Source organism: Paramormyrops kingsleyae, chromosome 6, assembly GCF_048594095.1.
Source record: "Paramormyrops kingsleyae isolate MSU_618 chromosome 6, PKINGS_0.4, whole genome shotgun sequence".
Classification (NCBI taxonomy): domain Eukaryota; kingdom Metazoa; phylum Chordata; class Actinopteri; order Osteoglossiformes; family Mormyridae; genus Paramormyrops; species Paramormyrops kingsleyae.
The window spans coordinates 9,988,237-10,002,511 of NC_132802.1; the positions used below are offsets into that span (position 1 = coordinate 9,988,237).

The window sequence follows — 14,275 nt, forward strand, 5'->3', positions numbered from 1 at the left end:
GGGGTATATCTCCAGGTGTGTGGAGTTTAAGTCAAGGGAGGTAATGCTAAGATTATACAATTCCTTGGTGAGACCTCACCTAGAATATTGTGTGCAGATTTGGTCACCATATCTTAAAAAGGACATTGCGGCCTTAGAAAAGGTGCAGCGTAGGGCCACAAGAATGATTCCTGGTCTTAGAGGAATGTCATACGAGGAAAGGTTAGTTGAGCTAAAACTGTTCAGCCTCAAGCAAAGGAGACTGAGGGGGGACATGATCCAGGTCTATAAGATTCTAACAGGTTTGGATGCTGTTCAACCAAATAGTTACTTCAGCATTAGTTCAAATACAAGAACTCGTGGCCATAGGTGGAAATTAGCGGGAGAACATTTCAAACTGGATTTAAGGAACCACTTCTTTACACAGCGTGTAGTCAGAGTATGGAATAGTCTTCCTGATAACGTAGTGCAAGCTGAATCCTTGGGTTCCTTTAAATCAGATCTAGATAAGATTTTAACAACTCTGAGCTATTAGTTAAGTTCTCCCCAAGCGAGCTCGATGGGCCGAATGGCCTCCTCTCCTTTGTATAGTTCTTATGTTCTTATGTTCAAATAAGACTGGGACTTACATTCAAAAACAATCAGGAAATGAAAGGAACCACAAGGAGTTCAAAAGACAGGTAGGAAGACCTAAATAACTAAAGCAGGAAGCAACACTGGAACAGACGCAGGACCAAGTACACTGGAAAAATTATGGAATATTGGAACAACAACAATTACCAACTGAAGACTAAAGCAAGGGCAGGCACCTAAATATACGCTTAAATTTTTTCATAGGTATTCAACAATTCACAAAAGCTACGTCTGTCAAAATCAAGTTGGGATTTCTTTACTTCTTCTAATCCTAGACAGTCACATTGTTTACCTGCATTACCTGCACATGCCTTAGTTCTTTTTTTGTCCTTTGTATTCCTTATTTTATTCTGCATTTTAAATCTGTAAATCGCTTTGAATTACCTTGTGTATGAAAATGTGCTATACAAATAAACTTTGACTTGAATTTTCCATTGGGAGAACAATAAAGCAGGACAAGAAGCGAAACAAAACAGACAAACATCACATCAAGACAACATTCATAACAACACAGTCAAACGACACATCAGAACAACATCCTAACAAAGCAGTCAAATGACAAGGAGAACGACACATAAAGATGACAAGCATAATTTTGCAGTCAAATGACATGGAGGATGACACATCAAGATGACATGCAGGACAGCACACAGACAATACATCAGAACAACATGCACAAACAACGAGGAGAATAACACTTCAAGACGACACGTTGACATATTTGGTCAACAAGCTATACAACTGTCAAATATTTTATGTCACCTTCCATTGTCTGTCCGCAGTTCTAATACTAAGATCAGAAGTAAAAAAACACCCAGGATGTCATTCTTATCCCACCTCAAATATGAAGGATACATCTGTTGCATCTTTGCCAAATGAGTCCAATCCCATGATTCATTGCACTCCAAGTTAATTCATGGGAGGCAACTTAGCAATGTTGAAATATCAAACTACACTGCCTGTTCAAAAAAAACAGTCGCCATTTGAATTTTTTGTTGGGCCGCCTTTAGCTTTGATTATGGCGCATATTTGTCATGGCATTGTTTCCACAAGCTTATGCAACATCTCATCCTTTATTTTCATCCAGATTTGCATTAATTTCTCACCAAGATCCTGTATTGACAAGTGAGTTGAACCACTCCATACAGCCTCCTTCAGCACATCCCAGAGACCTTAAATGAGGTTAAGGTCACAACTCTGTGGTGACCAAGTCACGCGTGAAAATGATTCCTCATGCTCCCTGAACCACTCTTTGACAATTCGAACCCATTGAATCTTGGCATTCTTGTCCTGCAATATGCCCATGCCAAAAGGGAAGAAAATATCCATTGATGATTGATGTAGGTGTAACCTGGCCATTCAGTAGATTCATGTACTCAGCTTACTTTATTGCTGCATAACGTTGCAGGACTGTACTAATGATCTAGTCATTGGCTTTTAAGTATTTGCTGATATAAATTCAAATGGTGACCTTTTTTTTGGACGGGCAGTGTATAATGTACACTATTAATTTGAGCAAAAAGGCCTCATTGTAAAAGCTGTATGCAATAAGAAGACATAACAAGGTTGTGCACCATTCAGATCTGAATTGAGATTGACCTTGAAATTCAAATTCAGTTCATAAAATTAGTTGAAAACAGGGTGCAGAATTCCAATTTGCATTTGAATATAAGGAAGTATAGATAAAATGGAACTGATTTCACATAAGTACATACACATACATTCACAGCTGTAACAATATGGCTGAATATTTCAGTATGTATTACAGAGCATGTTAACATAAACAGCATACACTGAATCCACCCCCATCCCTCCACCGCGATCGCCACGAACATTTATGATGGCAAAAACTACAAATTAGCCATGTTCCCCCGTTAGAGCACCTGCCTGAAAAGTCTGTGCATGTCACTGTTATTATTGAGAATGAAAGAACACCACATTGTAGTGTCACCTATAGAATAAATTATTTTACTGTAATTTTATGTATCATGGTGGAACACCACTTCATATAGCCATACAAGTAACCCTAATGCAAAACCTATCCATCTGACAACCCAGAACATTCACAAGAAAAGCTACTGCAGACTCATCACAAACAGTAACACACATAAACAGTTAAACCTACAAAAACAATAAATATATCCCCATGGAAAAGGACTTAGAGGGCTGACATAAACCAAATGCATATTGTTAGATTATAGGCTAAAATAATTAGACTATTTTTAGCTTACAATCATGCAAATATAAAGTACTCTTCACTCACTAGCACATATACAGCGGTCTCCACAATTATTGGCACCCCTTGTAAAGATTTGTAAAAAGGGTTAGAAAAAATCCAGCTTTTGGTGAAGCAGCTTCATGTCACACTGAAAAATTGAGTAAGATCCAACCTTTCTTTAACATAGATTTATTCCAAGAAAAAAAAAATCCTTCATCAAGAAATAATTATCTTGTACACATACTTGTATTCTTGGCAAAAACGGTCTCACTAACTTGCCTCCCAAGAACAAACTTGGGACACAGTGAATCATGAGATTGTCCTCACTGGTGTGGATGCAATGGACACATTGTTGATATTTGGGGCTGAAAAAGAAAAACATTCAGGCATTTTTGCCATCCTCTGTACTTCTGTTCTTGAGTATCGGAACTGTACTTTGGCAATGGAAGATGACGTCAAACAGGTACATGAAGAATGTCCAAGTACACATATTGATAAACACCCAGTGTATGGTTGTGTACCCTTTGATGAACTTGCAATCTGTCTAGGAGTCACTGTCTTCATATTCCTCTTCAACGCCATTATATGGTGGGTGTGCTAGTTGACCCTTGTGCTAGAGGCCCTTGGTGTTGCTGTTGTGAAGCAGCCCAAGGTTATCTGCCCACTGTACTCATGACTCATGGATTGATTGGCATTGGCATCCCCTATCATGTGCCCTGTACTACTTGAGAAAGGCATGCAACCCTATATGGATATGTAAAACATCCTGTATCAACTAGTCCTGGCTGCCAAAAACCTGTTGGCGGATCAATTTCTCCCTCCTTGTACCACTCTTAGTAAGTTCTCCCCTAACCCCCACAAGTCTTGCCATTTCAGAGATGCTCTGACCCGGTAACCTGGCCATAATGATTTGGCCCTTGCCACAGTCACTCAGATATTTATCCCTGCCAATTTCTTCTGCAGTCAATATGTTGACTAAGAGTACCGATTGTTAGCTTACCGTTTAATATATCCCAGACCTTGACACACTCATGAGGAAGTGGTCATACAGTTTTGGCTCACTGGTGTGTGTATGTGTGTGTGTGTGTGTTTGTGCAGAAACAATTAGTGTAAAGTGATTTCAGTATTTATAGGAGGGTTGCTGAAAATGGAAGACATTTTGCTGTTGAGCATAAGGGTCAAGATGCAGCCAAGTCACCAAGTTATTCCTAAAGATTCAGTCTGTCCCTGAATTTCACGATAAATTCTGCACAACTTTTAATCAAGTACAGAATCAAACACATTGCATGAATGGACAGCCTTAAATGTCGATAGACCCTGAAGAAATTGATACCCAGTTGTAACATTTTTCCAGTTATACAGAATCTGATATTTAACGTAATGCCTTTAGATCAACATTGAAATACACTACAGAGATTGGTAAGAAATTTATTGTTCCTTGTAAATTTTGTAATACAATGAAATTTAGAGAAGCTTTACATTCACCAGACAAGCTATTAAACAGCCGCAAAATTTGCAATAAGTTTAGATGCTGGTTCCAATTATTCAGTACATTTCCACAGGATAAGTGTCATTTCAGCAAGAATGCAACCAAAGACTATACATAAATTCTAGAAAATACTAACCAGGGCATTAATACAATGCAGTTAAGCACCAAAGCATAAGGAAACCAAAATATACAGAGCAGGAAATTGAGAAATATATTTTTTGATCAAGTGGTCAAAAGGGTCATGATATCCAAAAAAAAACTCCTTTTGAATGGACACAAAAACGTGACTTCACAGACAACTGACCACATATTAATTTTGGATGGTGATTCAGTATGATTTGTATGGAAAGGTAACTTGGAAAGCTGTCTACCTGCTAATATAGTTAGCATTTTTCAAAAAACACCAATGACATGGAGCAGCTTTTCTGATAATGTGCAGAATACCCTTTAATTATTTACATCTTGGGCACCTCCCTAACTAACAATCCAATCAGCCACCTGGACCTGTGCTGTGCTCAGAGAAAGGACATCCTGCTTGTTCCCTGGGACTATGAAATATATAACGAAGAATAAATAAGTTAATTTTTTCATAAACCCACAGCCTGAATGGACAAGGGCCAATTACCACAGAAAACTAACAAATCGGAGACAAACAATATTCCTCTTTTTGATGGGATGCCTGACATTTTTAAGAGTTCTACATATTGTATGGCGAGTTAAAAAATGATGAGAACAGGAAGTTAATTTAATTCAATCTGTATGTCACTGTACTGTTCAGTTATATGCCCAAATCCCAATCCCAAATGTCACCCAGTAGAATAATGAAATCCATGAACACTCCCAAAAGCAGTGTTTTAGAATTGTCTAAAACTCTAGTAGAATCTATATTGTGTCAAGGGTAACAACTTATCCGTCTGAGCCAGTTACTAAATCCGAATTACGCCCCCCCCCTTTTCTGTCACAAATTTCTAAGGTTGCTTAGCAGCTGATGGTGTGACACATATAGCCAGGCTTAAAGGCATGGATGTGCACAGGGAATGTGACAATTCTGCAAGACATGCATCTCAGTTTTGTTCTGTAAATGCAAAACTGCAACGCAAAGAGGATCACTCCTGTCGTTCTTCATCTTCCCCACACTAAACCAGTTCCTCATTTTCCCTAAGTCCATGTCTTGCATTTCTGAGATTAGAAAAAGATCCTCACATACTTTCAAATTTAAATCGGGTCACTTAACATTTTGTTAACTAATCATGACTAATTTATAATGTCTGCGTGTCGACTGTTCTTTTACAATGTCCTCCAATAGGATACTTGTTTAAGCTGATGCAATTAGAAAAAAAATTCTCAAATGGGAATGGATATCATATGCCAAATTAAATTAACCAAATACATAATATGTGTGCTTTCAACAAAACGTCAACTGTAGCAAACAGGTTCAAGAAAATTCCTCAATTTCTCATATATATTTTTTTCCAGAGAAATACATAGGCATGTATATACATATACATGCAAACATATCTCTTGATGGGAAATTAATTTGGTGGTGCAACATATGGAATCCATGAAAAATAAGGACAGCAGCACATGCAATTCAATGAAAGATGACTGCAGAGGTAGATGGGAAGGCAGACCGAATAGGACACACGTCTCAAACTGAACCTTGACAAGCCTGAAGGAGCAACAGAGCTGACAGGCTGAACGCGTAGAGTGACGCCTCAAGCCGCGGCGTCTTTGCAATGGTAGGGCCTCCCCGCGAAGGCCAGGCTGGGTGGAGCTCCGTCCAGCTGCTGGACAGATGAGGGACTTACAAGGAGGACAAACACAGAAGGGCTCCGTCAGAACTCCTCGTGCACGTTGCGGGCGTAGTCCATTAGCTTGCTACCCGTGAAGTATTCACTGTATTTTAGTATCTCCTCTAGTTCCAAATTGTGGTTCTGGTTCTCATCAGCCACAGCAATCATCTGCTTGGCTTCGTTGAGGGCATTATACTCATTCATGGGGTCCATGTACTCCTGCAGTGTAAAATACAACAAGGTCAGAGAAGACACTGAAGCAGCGTGCATCCTGAGTAACTTCCACAATAGCAGGAAGATGGCGCTGTAATTTGCTTAGGGTGTTATTTTAGATGAGCGGATGGATGGAAAACCACCCGAGAAGCCCTTAGCTGAGAAAAGGGAGGAAACCAATCACATCAACAAGAGCTCAAAAACTCAAATGGCTGATGATTAGAGTTCATAGTATATATTTATAATATACTTAAAATAATCAAGAGATAAGCAGATATTATGGCAAGTCGGTTTGATGTAAAAATTATTTTTTAAAAAGCTTTGATTAGTACAGGAAGTCCCTGGGTTAAGAATGTCCAATTTATGGACAGCTCATACTTATAAATGTACTGCCATAAAGTTGATTACATAAAAAATTTGGGTTAAATACAATGGTTTGCAATAATGAATGCATGCACTAATTTGTGACACTTGTGAAAACATTGTGTGGCTTCAGCAGTTTGTCAGCTTGTGGTACACAGCGGTACCGTAAGTTCTTACTTTTATTATTACTGTACAATTATTATTATTGTGCACTATGTTATTTTTCCAGCTTACCTACAAATTCGACTTAAAGACAGACTTAGGGAAAAGATCTCGTTTATAACCTGGGGACTGGCTGTACCTGAAAATGTTAGTGCTTGCAACTTCAAACAAGACAAAACATGCCCTACCTCCAACTCCTCCATTGTGACAATACCATCTTGGTTGGCATCAATGACCTCCTGGAATTCCTTCTTTCTCTCCCTGACCCAGTCATCGTCAACGTCCTGGGCTTGCTGGTTCTCCACGGTTCCCATCGGCAAGGAGATAAACTCCGACAGGGTCAGTTTTTTGTCGCCATCTTGATCTGTCATACCCCCAAAAATGGCTAGGTAAACTTACTGCACACAATATAAATTTACAAGTCAGGTACACAGAGGGGTAGGCAACAGTGATGGAATTTGCCGACAGGTGTCACGGGGGATAGTGTTAGCTTACACCTTAAGAATTGAAAATCTGATCCTTGCTCTAGTTCTGCACATGCAGTGTTGGCTTGTTTTTTGGCTTCTTTACCCCTATAACCAAAATACTCACGGTTCGGGTGGTAACGTTGAATGATTGTATGTCTATTAATGGCCCTGGTGGGCCCTGCTATAGAGCGCCATCCATGGACTGTAGATCAGTGTAAGGCTAATGGGGTGGGAGGATTTCCCAAAATGATGGCTGCATGTCTTCATCAAAGGCTAGTACTGCCAATCAGTGTCAGGCTAGCTTCAGGATTAGGACCGCATTCTGAGTAGTTCAGTTGTCCTAAAAACACAACCATAGATGGCAAGGGATTACTGTACCCAGGTCACGAACGATCTCCTTGACCATGTACTTAAGCATGCCCCGGCTATGCTCTGGGTGAAGGAAGGAGAGGAACTCCTCTTCGTTCAGCAGCTGGTCTGCTGGGGGATTGTCGGCCTGAAACCAGCGGTCCTTGAGGCTCTCCAGAACCTCCTGGGCTGTAAGCGATGCAATTACAAAATCATGTTACAACTTACACCAACATTCTCCTGATAGTCCCCTTCAATATAAACATCGTAAGCATACAGACTGTTTGCTTATCACTTTAAACACCATAAAGATACAATGGGTGTCGACTTACTCTCCTCATCCACTTTCAACTCCTCGTTATTCTTAAGTTTCTCTGCCACCTCCTTCTCATTGAAACCTTTGCTTGCCAAAAACTTCACCCGGTATTCGTCCCAGGTGACATGTCCTACAAAGAGCAACACAGAACTTAACTCACACTGCAGAAATTAAGCAACAGAGAAAGAACACTACAGACGCTCCTCTACTTACGAATGAGACACGAACATTTCAAGTTACAAATGGCTGTTCGGAACGCAAGTCATTATTCAAGATCATTTTAAGGGTATCCGCAAGTACAAATAACTAGGATGCTGGGAGTAGCCGGGAGTAGCGGCTAGATGTCGTACTAGGCGGAACTGGCGCGCAGAAAAAAAGATATTATGTTACGGACAGGAAATGGGATTTAGACTTACAGTCCTCTTCGTTCATACGTCTGAAAGTATGTAAGTTGAAAGTTCGTAAGAAGAGAAGTGTCTGTATACTGAAAATGAGAGGCCTATTCTGTCTTTGAGGGCAGCCAAATGAGCAACAGGTCTTTAGAAACTCTTGCCCACGTACATCTGTACTGACCTAGGAGGAGAAAAATCCATATGACAAGCTTATAGAATGATGTATTTTGCTATATAGTCCAATAAATTCTTGGCTTCCCTGTCTGTGCTGCTGCTGGTATTAATATACATCATAAAAAACAGCAATTTCCATTTTAAAAAGCTGTCATCTGCTCTATTAAAATGAATCAAGCACTTGCCACAATATGTTTATTTGTGCTCTGTGTGTGGGTCTGCTGCATGGAAAACATTCTGTGCCGTCTAGGGTTGCGGCGTGACATAGATTAAACAAGGTGGGCGTTGTTTTAAATATACAACACATTCTTCTTGCTGATGTATTCAATTTCATTTTGTCTGGACATATATAGTACATTTATAGTATACTTAAAATACGACCACCTTAAGTGAAAGTTCAATCCAGTGTGGATGGTAAGATTTTGGTTAAGGTTTTGTCTTGTAGAAAAACTGATCTTTGTATACCCGATACCCTATTTCACTATTAGACTGCATCCTTGAAACTCAGCTTGGGGTGCAATGTGCACCTTATTATACCAACACTTTCCCTTGGTTTCAATAAACCAAGAGATACAGGCACAATCTTCCCAGCAAAAAGACAATGCACAGGAGGAAGACAAAGGATGTTTTTGTACATTCTAAAATCTACATTATATAATAATGTGATCAATCATGCAATCAATACATATTCAAAATAATACATAGCCTGTAATATAAGTGTGAGCATTTTATTATGCATCCTTGAAGATATCATCAGAAGACCATTTGAATCTCTTCTACACAAATTAAACCAGACAGTTTAATGATCCACTGACCTTCCAAAGTTCAGTTATAATAAACAAGGATACCTGACCCAGAGAACATCTCATTTCTGTTCTGAAAATACAGGGGTCACAAACTAAGAAGACCAATAGCTAGAGTTCAGGAGCCCTGTGACCCTGAGGACCAACAAAATTCTCCTCACCATCTCCATCTGGGTCCACCGCACGAAAGCTGAGCTTATTCTCCTTCACAGCTTCCTGAAAGTGCTCCTCTGTCTTCTCCATAATCCACCGCTGCATCTCCTTTGCACTGATACTCTGGTCACCATTGAAATCCACCCTGTGGGAAAGCAAAAGTGATTAATGACTTAAACATAAATGCATTCCTTCCCATGGGAAATACAACAGAACATGCACTGAAAATTAAACATACAAAACAGGCCATTAAAAAAAAAAACATTAGATATAAAAATATTAATAAATATTAAAATTAAAAAGTAAATTAATTAACATTAACATTTTATAACCATAGCCATTTTTGTTAAAGAAAAGTCCGTAATAAAAACAAAAGGAAAAACAGTACTGTTGGGATATACTGAATAAGCTGAAAGCTATACTAGGATTTTTTATATATAAAAAAGAATTTCTCAGTAAATGTTATGCATCTGCAAAAGCAACTATCAGTCTGTTTATGCTCAAAGATTAAAACCATAAACATATGTTATTCTGGTTGGAGAATGTACCCTAATAGTCATTTTACTTTAATTTTCAGCGAAACAGACAGAAAATCCTTATTTGGCATATAAAATTACTATCTCTACTGGACATAACTAAACCAGTTTTTTTTGGTACAGGCTCAGCCCATGAACTTGATCTGTGCAAGGCGATAAGACAGCATTCAATGATTTACTTTCAACTGTCTCTCTAAAAGGCAAACATATCTGATTGGTGTTCTCACTCTACAAGTAAATGCCACCTATTCCCCACTAACTTTTTGAAAAATAGCTTAAGCTACACCAGATATAGTCCCAGCTACCGATTATTTGCAATTATACACAAAACTAGTTCGTCACATAGTAAAAATCATTATCTGATGTATTTAATTTAATTGTCTTTCCTTTTCCCTGTTTTGGATTACTCTTTCTTAATGATGTTGTAAGCGCCTTGGGGCAACTGATGTGAAAGGCGCTATATTAAAAAATTGAAGTGAACTGAATTGAAATGATCAAATTAGTATTAAACTCTTGTGAGATTCCATACTTGCTGAATATATCTATTAGCTTCTTCCTGTTCTTCCGGGGCTCCGAGTCCTCTTCAAACTCTTCCATATCCTTCCCCAGGAAGACCTCTTGGTGGAAGTCTTTGTTGAGGTGCCCATCCATCTCCATCTTTACCCCATTGAGGTGGTCTGGGGGCAGGATCTCATTCTCTTCTTTGCTGCTGGGGTTCTTGTCTTTCAGAGATGACATGTTGGCCGGACGGGCATGTGTGGCCATGGTATAAACCAAGGCCAGGAGAGCCAGGTACAGCATCCCGTGCGACCTCCGCCACACTCTCCTTCCGTGCATGGCTTCCGCAGTCAGACGTCTCTGATGGGCCGGTGTAAAGTGCTGTCATTTACATGAACACATGTATTAACCTATATGAAACAGCTATTTACGCCTACATATAAAATCAAAAATAGACGCGAAACGCTCTCAGCTACCCTTTACAGTGACCTTACGTACTACTTCAGCTGGCAAACAGATGTTACAAAATCAAATTTAAAATGTAACACGGGATGGCCATGTGTAAGGTAAAGATAGAATAACATGATGACGATAAAGTATAAGCTCCTAAAGGACATTCCGGCCGCAACGCTACGTGACGTGGATGAAAGGTTGCCAAAATTACGATTTGTATTTGGAAAGAAGAATACGTTCTTAATAATTTCTCTCAAACATAAATAAGGAAACAAATTCGACCGTCTGCCTATAGCCACAAAACCAATAAACCGAAATCGCCAACAGCTGAGATAGAGCCAGGTGAGACTGACCTACCTACTGCGACATCCACTGCGCAGGAAATAAAAATAAAATAAAAATAAACCCGGTCAAACTAATAAAATGTATCTGTAGGTCTAGCTGCGCAGGTGACGCGTCGTCTGCGTCACATCGATCCTTAACGTTGATTGGAAGAATCCGCAGGGTGCCGCGTGAGTTCTAGGGTTTCCTGTACACGTGGCTCTTGGTCGGGCAGCGGTTGGTACGGAGCGGGGTCACTCCCCTCTGCTAAAGCTTAAAACACGTCCACGGAGCTCAAACTGTGCACCGTATGACGGCTTTCAGGCAACGTCCGAGTAGCTGCCATTGTCTGGAACCCGACTTCCGGGGAAAATGCTTTTCGTATGACCTACCCCGGCAACAGTCGCTTATTTGCAGCGTGAAACCCGGTGCATTTCCCCCTGGCGGCTATACACATTATTGTTGAGAATCAAAGAGACGTTACCGTGATTTTGGTGGTGTCATTTGTACGGTTTATCTACGGCTCTATTTTAATGTCAGTGATGTAAACAGATTTTTTGCGTCTTATTTTTTAACAAGTCATATGCACGACGTCACCTTTTTCCCCACACAGATTCGTACCTCCAGCCACAAGGTGGCGACGAACGCGAAATATTTCAATTGAAAACCCGTTTACGCCCTTCCACGTCTTCCTCCTCGATGTTTTGCAAAACGTTTGTGCGCATGTGTGAATTTCATTCAGTATTCTGAACGTGGAAGTACGACCTGGAGATTTAAATTGGAATATTCCGATCATTTTTGCGCGAAGAAAGACTTAAATCATGGCCTATTTACTGTTTCACGACAGCATCTGGTAAAATGAGGAAATCTGCAGAATGCGAGTTTTTAAATTTTAAACAGTATACTCGTTAATTCATGGGTTGGATAATAGTTACTTCCAGTGCCAACTGGAAAAGAAACATGATTTATATGAATTTGCATTGGCCATACAATGCAATAGTATTTAGTCCTACGAAGGCTTGTTGTTGAAAATCAAAACTAACCAGTGGCAATGGTGGCTTAATGGTTGGGGAAACACACTTGTAATAGAAAGATTGCTGGTTCGAATTTCCGACCAGCAGGGTACCTCAAGCACTGCTCCCCGGGCGCTGAATTAGCTGTACCCCCCGCTGTGTCACATATGGATTAAATACAGAGGACACTTTTTGTTGTGTCTTCATTGATCACTTAATTAAGAAAGTCGGGTACCATTCGAATGTATGAACACCTCCAGCTGTTTCTTCCGGCTTTTGAGAAACCCTGTAGAACTGAGGCTGTAACACATGAGTTTGGCCATGGCATTAGTAAACAGGTTTCTAGTTACTGAGTATGAAATTGTCACAGAGTGTTGGCTAGTTTTATTTCCTAGTGTAGCTACAAAATTGGACACATCAAAAATTTCCCTCTGAGGTGAATAACATATCTATCCATCGCTCTGTATAAACATTGTAGAAAAAACCATTTCAGCATTTATTCTGTTTTTCAGGATATTCTGTAGTGTACTTTTTAAACTTGTTTGTACTGCATTTACCTGTTTACACAATGGGTACCGTCTTTGCACTTTGTCTTGAACTATATATAAGTTCGTCTGGGCTCCACGTACCTCCTTGCTGTATGCACAAGAATGTCCCCCCGATCAAGAAAGTTGATCTTAAATAAAAATGTAGAACTAATTTAAATATTAATGTTTACAGTATCATCTTAAGTAATGAAGTCGCTTGACTAATTTAGTCTAATCCTCAGTGATTTCCCCCGAAGTAGTGATTTAGTGCTTGTGCAACGAGTTTTGATTTACGTTTAAAATGTAAACAGGGATCAAGGTGGATATTTAGCACTATAGTGTGTAGGCCAAACCTTAGAATAAGGAGGTGAATTACTAAGCTGAAAATGAGAGCAGTTGCTTCTCATTTTATTTACCAAATAGGAAGACGCTTGGCTAAGCAAAATGAGTGATAGTGTGGGATAAAAACTGATTTTGCTCTTAAGTGTGGCAGACGGCTCTGCTTTGTTACTTTTTCCCTGCTTCAATTTGGCTTATGTTTGTTTTCTTCATAACACATACAGTGTATTTTGTTGTATATAGCATTTTGGAAAAAAGCCTTAATTTTCCATAAGCCAAGAAGTATGATTTAAAGGTACACTTGACATTTGGATTCGTCTGTGAACAAGAGCACGAATGAAGTTATTGTTACGAGCTGCACTAGGTGGCACCGTTTACACGGTATGTTTAATGTATCACTACTTTTTACGGCATAGGCTGGCGACCATGTGTTGTTGCCTCTTGAGGATTTGCTACCTTGCACAAAAGTGTCAAATATGCATATTTTATAATTTTGCAAGTAGAGGAAGGTAAAGATGCATGCTAATTGTATGGAACAATGGAATCACTTAGCACTATATTTACTATAGTGGTACATTGTTTTGTACAGTTATTTTTCTTTAATTTATTAGTTATGTTTGTTTAGATACTGATTTACTTTTATAGTTTTTTATTTGTGTTATCTTTTTTTTGTATTTATTTCTGCTTTTATTGTCCTTTGTTGTATTTCTTTCTGTGGTACTGGAAAAAATAAATTTCTTCCTAGATCAATGTCTTAATTTAATAATTTATATTTTATTAGTAAAATATTTCCTATGTATAAAACCAAATTATATAGAATATATAGACATTTTTTTTTTAACTTTGTGTCTATAGCTATATAGTTTAATTTCTGTATTCATATAAAATATATATCAGTGCTTGTAAACTGACTAAGCAATCATATGTTTAGAAATAAAGCTATGGAGAACCTGATCTTAGAAAATTGCAGCTAATGCAGCTTTCTGTCTATACAAATTTCACACCTGTCTTCCTCTCATGCTATGCTCAGCTATTCTTAAAAGATGTGTTGACAAGATATCACAATCAAAGTTTGGATCAGTGAA

General features: G+C 39.0%; 1 protein-coding gene across 4 annotated transcripts; it reads right to left on the minus strand.

Moving 5' to 3' along the window:
• Nucleotides 1-4,244: 4,244 nt before the first annotated feature.
• Nucleotides 4,245-11,679, minus strand: sdf4 (stromal cell derived factor 4). Of its 4 annotated transcripts, none has more exons than XM_023835157.2 (7): nucleotides 11,348-11,679; nucleotides 10,569-10,897; nucleotides 9,512-9,648; nucleotides 7,998-8,111; nucleotides 7,696-7,854; nucleotides 7,039-7,214; nucleotides 4,245-6,331 (listed from the first exon to the last, which is right to left on the minus strand). In XM_023835157.2, exons 2-7 carry the CDS (start codon nucleotides 10,874-10,876, stop codon nucleotides 6,155-6,157), a joined length of 1,071 nt encoding a protein of 356 aa, XP_023690925.1. In that variant the 5' UTR covers nucleotides 10,877-10,897; nucleotides 11,348-11,679; the 3' UTR covers nucleotides 4,245-6,154. The 4 variants fall into 4 exon arrangements, with proteins under 4 accessions (XP_023690925.1, XP_023690923.1, XP_023690927.1 ...); XM_023835155.2 differs by having other exon boundaries at nucleotides 10,569-10,918; XM_023835159.2 differs by having other exon boundaries at nucleotides 11,344-11,679.
• Between the last annotated feature and the right edge of the window lie 2,596 nt (nucleotides 11,680-14,275).

Excerpts from the sequence above, each read along its gene's own strand:
- sdf4 (XM_023835157.2), bottom strand. The coding sequence starts at position 10,876 with ATGCACGGAAGGAGAGTGTGGCGGAGGTCGCACGGGATGCTGTACCTG. Across the intron at positions 9,649-10,568 it reads CTAATAGATATATTCAGCAA|GGTGGATTTCAATGGTGACC; the intron begins GTATGGAATCTC and ends GCTTTCCCACAG. Across the intron at positions 8,112-9,511 it reads GGTGGACCCAGATGGAGATG|GACATGTCACCTGGGACGAA; the intron begins GTGAGGAGAATT and ends TGCTCTTTGTAG.